Source organism: Cyprinodon tularosa, unplaced genomic scaffold (genome assembly GCF_016077235.1).
Source record: "Cyprinodon tularosa strain WSP-4 unplaced genomic scaffold, ASM1607723v1 ctg265, whole genome shotgun sequence".
Taxonomy (NCBI): domain Eukaryota; kingdom Metazoa; phylum Chordata; class Actinopteri; order Cyprinodontiformes; family Cyprinodontidae; genus Cyprinodon; species Cyprinodon tularosa.
The window spans coordinates 38276-47840 of record NW_024038969.1 but is presented as its reverse complement, the minus strand read 5'-3'; the positions used below and the strand labels follow the sequence as shown (position 1 = coordinate 47840).

The following is a 9565-nucleotide window of genomic DNA, read 5'->3' as shown; positions in this document are numbered from 1 at the left end:
GCACAATTCAGCTGTGGAAAGGAAAATTCCCTTATGCTAATAAAAGGTACCTTGATAAGCCTGATGAAAAAGTCCAGAGTGTAGCATTAACAAATTGTCTTTGTGTGCCTCTCTCCTCTGTCCTTGCTTGCTGGGCAGTGGTAATACAGTGAGGAGTGACAAAGTGTGTCCCTTCTGTGTGATTGGTGTCGCTGAAAGAACAAGGTTGCCTGACTGAGGGGTTACGACAAGCTCTCAATCAATAAGCCTTCGCTGTTGCTTTGCCTCCGGGACTGCCTGCTGGAGTCTCTGTCAGCCTCATCCTCTTCATCAGATCTGCCAAGACTCATGTGTCTCCGGTACACAGGGGGGCTATAGGGGTCAACACAAATACAGACACACCATTATATAATGACTTGCCAATTTATTGGAAAGACAAAAGATAGACGAGTTTTAAAAGATGTAAGGGCAAACAACAAACAGCATTTAAGCTGCAAAGTCACTCTCTTAGCTAACTTATTCCATTGTGCACTTGATAGGCAAATACCAAACCAGTCTGCATTTGCAAAACATTCATGCATGGTGTTAATTAGAAGACTTACTTATTACCTTGTGAATACAAACAATGTTAGCTTGTATAAGTCTTTTGCATATCCTGCTCTGCAGTGCATTAAAAATATATTAATATTCAGTGAGTAATGTTCCAAAGTATGTCATGTACGTAACAGAATTTGGCACAACTACAGACAGGCAAAGGCAGAACCCCACACCCAATTTTTCAGGCCTGCCAAAGAAAGCAAACGGAGAATAAAAAACTTCCAGAGGACCAGTGCTAGTTCAGGAGGAGTTCTAAAGTGTCACAGTTCCATTCAAAGAATGGCACAAAAATGTTAAGGATACAGAAAGCATGTGGACAAAGATGCTCCGATCTGATGAGACCATCTAAACTTGCTATAGGAAATCTAAATAGCAGGAGAAAACTGCTCTACACATTTAAGCTACAATAGTGGGTAGTCTCCAGCATAATACTCTCTATTTAGTGTATATTTGTTGTTGTTGGATTTTAAGGGGATAAGGGTAAAGGCAGGTTCCCCGAAAGTATTTTGATTGATAGTCAAAATGTGTTTACAACTTATATATAAATCTCTCCGCAAAAGGGATATCTTGCCCTAGTAGCAGTCAAAGGTGTGAATACATTTTGTTCAACTAGAGGGGATGCTTATGACAATATCCCTTTATTAACTCATAAGGTATCCACCAAGATCTATAGCCATGTCAAAGGGACATTTCTCTGACATCCCGTAGCAGCTAGCAATGTTGTAACACAAGAGTGGGGCTAGTTTATACATTTTCAGCACTTTTCAGCATTTTGATGCTGCTTGTGTTTTCGTTTTAGTTATTGTTAAAACTCTACACTTTAGAAATCCATTAGAAAAGCCTTTGTACACTATGATATATTTTAAAACCACTGTTTTTGTAGATCCAAGGATAAACAACCATAACTAACCAAAATAAAATGGGCTGCTTTTGGAGCATGAAGCCAACACCTACAGTGAAAACCAAAACTGGTGTAATTGTGGCTGTCTCTTCGCCAGTTACCGTTGGTGCTGGAGGAAAAATAACAACCAGACACTTTTTTCAAACACAGTTTCACAGCAGCAGAAAAAACAACATTAGAGACAGTTTCTCGTATTTGCAGGAATGCCTTTCATCATTAAAAGACAGAAATAATGGCAGAGGGCTGAATATAGCCTTATTTAGTTTAAGTAAATAGTTTTTGTGTTTGTACAGTATTCCAATCTTGAGTGACTATATTTACACTATTAGAGCAAAAAGAATTTTCTTTTAACTGCAAATATACAAAAGCAAGACATTCACATGGCAAGGTAAAATGAAACCAAATTGTTGGGTTGCATATGGACATGGTGTGAAAGAGTGGGCAGTTTAGTACAGGTGTAGCATTTACATGTGAAATTGTAGAAGGTCACAGCAAGAATTTCAGCAATTACACTTGCATGAAATCCAAGTCTCCACATAGGATGGCAATGTGTTTGTTCAGATTGGCTCAATGTTATAACAGCTTTTATTTATGGTACCAGTTTATAGACTTCTGAAAGGGTATTTTATTACTTATCAATCTCTGGTAGACATACACAGACTTGTATGTACATATACGCTACTTCTTGCCTATTGTTTAAAAGAGTAGTTTAGGTATGTGGTATACACAATTTTAAAGAGGGGTTTGCCTAAAAGCTTCAAGGATGTTAATATTTGATCTACTGTAATTCTCTTGACACTTTTCATTACATATAAATCCAAATCAGTTGTTTTTTTTGGTGGCAAAAGCTAATGCAGTCAAAATCCTCATAGCAAGTGTAAACCTTTGCTTCTAACACAGTCTAGAGGACTGCAATGACAGAAATCGGGAGATATGGAGTCAAAGGTGAACACATGTTAGTAATTGCACTGTTTGTTTATGGACTTTCAGTACTGCTGCAATCTGGACTTGTCATGCATGGACTGTGAAGGCTGAATATGATAAAATATAAAAAAAAAGATATTAAAATGAGCCCTTTAAAGCTATAACAGCAAGGGTGACCTGTCTCTCAGAAAATAGGCACCAAGATTATCTTGTACAAGGAAATAGCAGAGTATCAAAGTGGTTATATGTAGTAGTAAAACATCCCCAGCAAAGTTAGTGAACAGAGTTAAAATCCAGAATTTTTTCATTCATGCCGGGCTCTGTGGTTGATAGCACACCATGCGTCACCTTATTGGCATCAGTCACTGTCAGGCCTGTAGAGGTACTTCATCACCAGGCTATCCACCTTCTTCTGTTTCTTCTTTGATTTTTTTTTGTCGCCTACTTGTCCATGAGAAGCACGCTCCTTCTCTTCATCATGTTGTTGTTTTGGTCCCCTTTTAACACTGTTAGAACTTCGATAGGAGACTGTTGAATCGGAAGAGGAGGACTCTGACGATGAAGAGGAATCTTCTGACTCACTTAGCTTTTTCTTAGACTTCTTCTTGGACTTCTTGTCCTTTCTCCCTTTTGTGCTCTTTCTGCTGTGACGACCGTCTGAGGAGGAGGAGGAGGAGGAGGATGAAGAGGAAGAGGAGTCCGAAGACGAGACCTTACTTTTTTTATCCTTACGACTGCGAGAAGAACTGGACCAGCTTGACGCGCCTTCATCTGCCACCTTCTTTCTCCTGTCCTCGCCCTTCTTCTCCTCCTCATCACCACTAGTCTCATCCAGTTTGCTACGTTTGAACTTAATGGGTTTGAAGCTCAGCACCTCATTAATTGCAGCCTCCAGGTCGGGGTCCAAATAGTTTCTGTGTGTAACCGGTTTAATGTCAGATGCTTCAAGTAGATTACTGTCTGAGGAGCGTGGCTGAGGCGGCGTAGAGTAGCTTCGACTAGTGGAACGGGGACTATAAGGTGAATGTTTACCATCTCCATAGGCCACACTGTGAGCATCATCGTCATTATCATTTACATGTAGACCAAACTCACTGAGGCCACAGCTGCGGGCAAGGGACAAACGAGAGCTGCTTCGTTTTTCATCTTTCCAAGAGCTGCTGCGACGTAGAGATCGGGGGCTTGTACGACTGACGCTGCTGATGGTTGATTTATTGTCATCATCCATGTCCAGCATCCCCCTCCTTGTGGACAGTCTGCTTGGAGCTACTGACGACACCATGGACTCATTATCAAACTCTGGGGTGCTGCGGGATGTCCAGCGGGACTCTAAGCCTTTCCTGGCTCTGCTAGTGGCTTCAGAATAGGCCATAGAGATCACAGAGCCCTTGTCATCCATATCATCCTCTGCCTGAGCTTTTCTTCTGTCTTCCTGAAGATCACTAGTCTTTGACTTTGCTTTACGCAAGGCAGCGTGATCCGGTATGTTTGGCTGTTCTTTGAGAGTACTAAATAATGAGTTCTCGTCTCCTGTGCCACCAATAGAGTCCTTTAAGTTGGAGCGTTTTCTGTAGCTAAGGGAACTCATGACAGACACTGATCTGGTCTGCTCCACTTCCTTTTTATCTTTGGTGCTGTCACTCATCTTCTCCTTACCTTCTTTCATCTCTGTGGCATCTGCATTTGCTGCATATCTAGAGGGTTATGTAACAAAATTGACACAACAGATAACCACAAGGAAAGATATACATTAAAATGATAAATCCTAATCTTTGGCTTTGTGAAACATTGTCTCCAGATCAGTGGCGGGGATGATTTTACATTTTTGGCAGCTTGACACTGTCATTTTCATTTTTTCCTTGGAACCTGCACCTATGACTATGGATGTTATGCACAGCGTACATTGCTAAAAGTGAGGCAATCAGCTAGTGAAAGAACCTATCTGACAGAGTCAGAAGCGTCATTTGGCAGGCTTTCCAACTGGCCACAGGCCACCTCAATAAATGTGACAGCAGCCGCTTCCCCACACCACCTACTGTCATTAGACAGATTACTAGAAAAGAGAGCTGACACCTAATCATATGAGATAGCCTTCCTTCTGTTACACAATGCCCCAGGTAATCGTGGGCCTTTTGAAGATAGGAAATGAAGGCGATTTAATCACTACACGATCATGAGATCCGATACAAAAGAATGTAGGGACTAACCTGGTGCTCTTCAGACTCCCTTCATCAGACAGAGTCTTGCTGGAGCCTTTGTTCTTTGAGAGCCACGTCTTAATGCCATCCACCCGATCCTCCACTTCTGAATCGGTTTCTGTCCCCTCTCCACTGGCAAGAAACAAGCCAGTAGGATTTTGTTAAAAACATTTGAAATATAATTGAATATCAAAGATTTTATTAACAGTCAAGAGCAGAACCTTGTCAATCAAGTATGGTGTTGTGTCTTGTAAATATGTATTAATATCCTACTACTTTTTTCAAATTTTCTTACAATTACAATCCTAATCTTTGTATTTCCTTAGGATTCTATGTGATATGCCAACATAAAGTAGTGCATTAAAGGGAAAGTGATGAAAATTATGAATGTCCTTAAACATTTCAACTATTAAAATGTAAAAAGGGTGATATGTGTATTCCCTATTCCTTAAGCAGTAGTCGGAGGAAAAAGTCTTTTAGGTTAGGTTTCTACCAGTTTTTTGTTTTGTTTTTTTATAAAGGGGATTTTTTTCCAAACTAATCATCACAAAGCAGCCAAAGCTCAGTCATATTTTGATGGAGTTTGTCTCCAAATCTGTTGATGTTTAAACCATTCTGATGTTGTACTGGGTAAATGTTTAGGATCATTTTGCTTCAACAAGAAGATTTTCTTCCAGTTTAGAGATCTGTCCATCTGTACATCAAATTTGACCAGCTTTGCTGGCGCTGCCAAAGAAAAGCATGAACAAAAAAACAATGATACCATTTCTTGTTTCCCCATTGTGATCGTGTTTTTAGGGTGATGTTCAGTTTTACTTCAGTGTCAAATAAAAGCATTCACAACATATAGATATTTTACTAAAGGGCATCAGGGTAAAAGAGTCTTAATGCACATCAAAACCAAATGTTTGTTATTTTTTTTGGAAAACAATCTGAATACTATGCAAACTAACTGTTCTATACCAATTATGTAATGTTTTTTATCATGACAAACAAATCAATAATGCTAAACAATGTGGTTTTAACAAAAAAAACTCAAGGAGGATAAATACTTTTTAAGGAAATGCAGTTTGTGATTTTTAAACATTTGAATGATTAGAAAATGTCTCTTAGGAATATTTACAGAGCAAAGATTAGTTGTTAGTAGTAGATTAGTAGTCATTGTTTTAAAATTCAGAATAAACAAACTTTTTATACAGCTCATGAATATTCTGTGAAGTGCTAAAGTCCAAAAATTACATCAGCAAAATAATTATTAGTTGTCACATTTCCTTAGCTTTCAGCCAAGCTTTTGCACTTGTAGTCCTTCTCATAATAATATGGGTTGGTGTAATGACCAGAGGGAAATTAGACAGGCTACTGTTAAGCAACAGCTGTGATTCCGCCATTTTCATAAATTCTAGGCTTAAAAAATGAAAAATAAAACTTTGCAATATTTTAGCTCCCAAAAGCACTGCAAAAGCACCAGTGAAAGTGCACTTTGTTGAGGAAACTCTTGGAGGTATAATTAACTTGTTTTGTTGGGTCTAAGCTTTGAGCCGTTGTGTTGCACCTCCTCTGTCCCCCCGGTGATTGGTATTGGAGCGGAGCCACCAGGCAGCCCTGTGGCCTCTTAGCTTGGCATAGCAATCAATATACACAAACCAACAGATGAAAAAGCAAAAAAAAAAAAAAAACATTAGCATTCCCCACCTGTATTAGGTCTCATTCACATTTGAGGTAAATATTTTAAATAATGTAACCTTATGTTCCTGGAGGGTTAATGTGGCAGGAAAATCATCATGGTTGAAAAGAAATGAAGGGAAAATAGCTCTGCTGTTGAAAACCCGCTGTTTCCAACCTCAGTACACGCGCTCTTTTCCTTGGCTTCATTATGTGTGAGAATACATTTGCACATAGCAGATACCAATATGCTCTGAAGTCCTAAAGTATGCTTGACAACGCGCTAAGGTCTGTCCCAGAAAATGACAACCTGCTCTGTACAGTTCTATACTACAAGATGACAGGCTGTATATTCCAACCAGTGACGACAACGCTGTTGTAAAGCATCTGCAATTTTGAGCCCCGCTTGATTAATGGGTGGCTATACTATTATTTATAGCCCCAGCTACAGTAATTTTCAAAGCGCCATGTTTTATAAATCTGGCCTTGTATATCACTGAGGTACGCATAGAGGTGCCTAGTATTAAAAAATGAGAAACAGCGATGCACTTCACAGATCTGTCTTTGTGGACAAGCTTATCTGTCTGAGCCCTGAAACATGCAGCAAAATGCTCGCAAGGTGCAGGCACAATGTTCCAAGAGGTGTGAAATGACAGGTATGCTGCTGCTGGGCTCCAGCACTCGTCCACATGCAATACTTGCCTTAATGTACGGAAGGTCTCTCAGTGCACAGCACTCAACAGTACCCCCTGCCCTCTTGTCCCCCAAGCGTTATGACTCACATTCAGTCATTTTCCCCTCAGACAACAAAGCATGTTCCAACCTCTCTTGGTTTTTTTCTTTTTTTTGACAGTTGGCTTAAAAAAACAAGATGCTACTTATAATGCTGGTTGTACAAAAGTTTTTTGTAGAAGTTGAAAAAGAAGGGAGGAAAATGCATTGGGGCATTAGAGGAAATGACCATATAATCTGGCAGTCGTTTCTCAGTGTATGACAACCACCAAAGAGAAACAATAAAATATGATGGGTTTAATCTAAAAACTAAACCCCAAAATGTTTAAAATATTATATTATATAGAAAATATTATGTTTGGTTTTTATAATTATCTAATATTTTTCTAAATGTATCAATTTTCAGTCAACTGGTTTATTAGAAACCATATGTACATTTTTACCATCTTTGCAGAGTAACAGGTTTAATGAGCTAAAGCTATCTTGCCAACTAAGTCAGGGTCATGCAAAAATATATCAACTCTAAAAGGGAGATTAAATGTTTATTCATGGTTCTTTAAGAATCATTTGAAGATTCTGATAGTTGTAGGCAGGAAGGATCTCCTGTGGTGCTCTGTCTCACAGTGGGTCTGAAGAAGCCTCTGACTGAAGACATCCTCCTGCTTTGTACAAAGTATTCCTTATCAGTGCTTCTACCTTCCTTTTATATGAATCCCCCAGTGGAGTATAGCAGAAGTCCATTCATACTGAGCCTGGTACTGATAGAGGTTTCTTCCTGTTAAAATAGTTTACCTCTTCAGAGTTGCTACATGTTTGCTCAGTGTTACAAAGTACACAATGCAAGTAACTGTCCACCGTCTCTTTTTTCTAATCCAGTGTAAAATGTCTATGGTGCAATTCAATCTGCTGGATTAGCTAAAACAAAAACTTTTTATCAGTCTACCTGCACAATCTGATTAAGTTAGCTTTGTAAAGTGCCTTCAGATATGTTGTAAATTCTCACTATATAAATAAAGCAAATTGAATTGAAAAGAGTAGAGAGTGATGCTTCATTAACGCTTTGAGTAGCAGATGCAGCTGTTTTACATGAAAAGTCTAAGGTTGACATGAATCAACAGGTCCTGCAGCATGTTCGAGCAGCAGGAGTTTCGCATCTTGACGCATCTGAGCTGCTCCTCAAAAGCTTCTGAGCATCTGAGGCATGTGATGCGCTTCACAAGAAGTAGATGCTGGACTTCTCTAGAATTTTCACTGCTCGACGTGCCACATCAACCAATAAGAGAAGCTGGCAGGCAGACGCACACAGCACTGCTGATGCAGATCACCATGATCCCTCCTCTGAAACAGTTCATTAATGCCTAAATCAACTTAAAATGTTGTAGCCTGCAATGTTAGCTTTTATTATTCTGGTGCCTGCAGTTTGGACCACAAACCTGTAAAACGCTAACATCTACTTCCAACTGCCATGAACAGCAGGGGAAAACCCCCCCGAGGCGATCCAGCCTGAGGCAGCTGCTGCTGGGGATGACCAATGATAGCGCAGCACCAGAATGTGGGGTCTGAGCGGCTCCAACAGCAAAATATTTTAAGGGAGGATCATAATCTTGATTAACTGACTGGACAGACAATGTTTTGAGGAGGACTTTCTCACATAAAAATATATTAAAACTACTTTTTACCCACTGATCATGGCAAATATAGCAAAGCCACTCTCTGCCATTGAAAACAGGAGCAGCAGAAGCATCAGTCGCATCTGGACAAACTTTACTGGACACGCTTCAGGAGCATCAAAGCAGCAGATGAAGCAGCAGAAGCTTTTTTTCTGCCCAAAGCACTTTAGGTGTGAATGTAGCATAATGAAAAGGATGCACCAGGTTGCCTATAACACATTTTATGAAAAAATCTCAGTAAAATCATTTCCAAAGGTTCTAGAGGACTTCTTAGAACAGATCTGATTTTATTTATTGGCTCCTTTTGCTTCTTTACACCCTTATCTTACGGCAGAAGAGATCAATTTCCGTAACAGACTTTTCTAGGATATGGAGCATCTTGCTGAAAAACACTGAAGGACATAAGCTTTCATCAAGAAGAACAGTGTGCTCTTTCTTTTTGTGTAAAGGGCTTTATACCTGCATGTCTTGTCCAGCGAACCCCGCTGGATTTCTTCTCCTCCACCAACTCCACTTCTCCCATAACGGTAATAAGTGTTTGACTACAGATTCTCATTTGTTTAACTCACAAACTCCCCATACATTCAAACCATTTTAGAAGATTTATTGTGCATAATCGAGGCCTCCTCTGTTTAAAGGAGAAAGTGATGTTATTTCTAGAGGCCAAATAGAAGCACTTTATCGACAAAGCTGTGTTTTTGAGATGCTTCACAAGGCAAAGAAAAAAACCTGTTAATTCTCTGCCACCAAGCGTCATCTGTTTATTTTCCTCCCACGTCTCTTCACGGCTGCTTATTAACTACTACCAATAAAAACCCATCAAAAAAAAGATAATAGTCTCATTAATACCAGCAAGTTGATTACACATGTTGCCCATTTGTCAACTCCGTAAAACTGTGACT

The 9565-nt window shown here is 39.6% G+C and overlaps 1 protein-coding gene across 1 annotated transcript in view; it reads right to left on the bottom strand.

Annotated features, from left to right (window-relative positions):
* Positions 1–213: 213 nt before the first annotated feature.
* The window catches only part of LOC119786105 (unconventional myosin-XVIIIa-like), a gene marked incomplete at its 5' end in the record, with an annotated part of 42039 nt that continues 32687 nt past the window's right edge, over positions 214–9565 (bottom strand). The window contains 3 exons of the mRNA XM_038289204.1: positions 214–351; positions 2750–4095; positions 4609–4731. Of these exons, the coding sequence (XP_038145132.1) occupies positions 2760–4095; positions 4609–4731 (1459 nt within the window). The remainder of the gene's footprint in view (positions 352–2749; positions 4096–4608; positions 4732–9565) is intronic.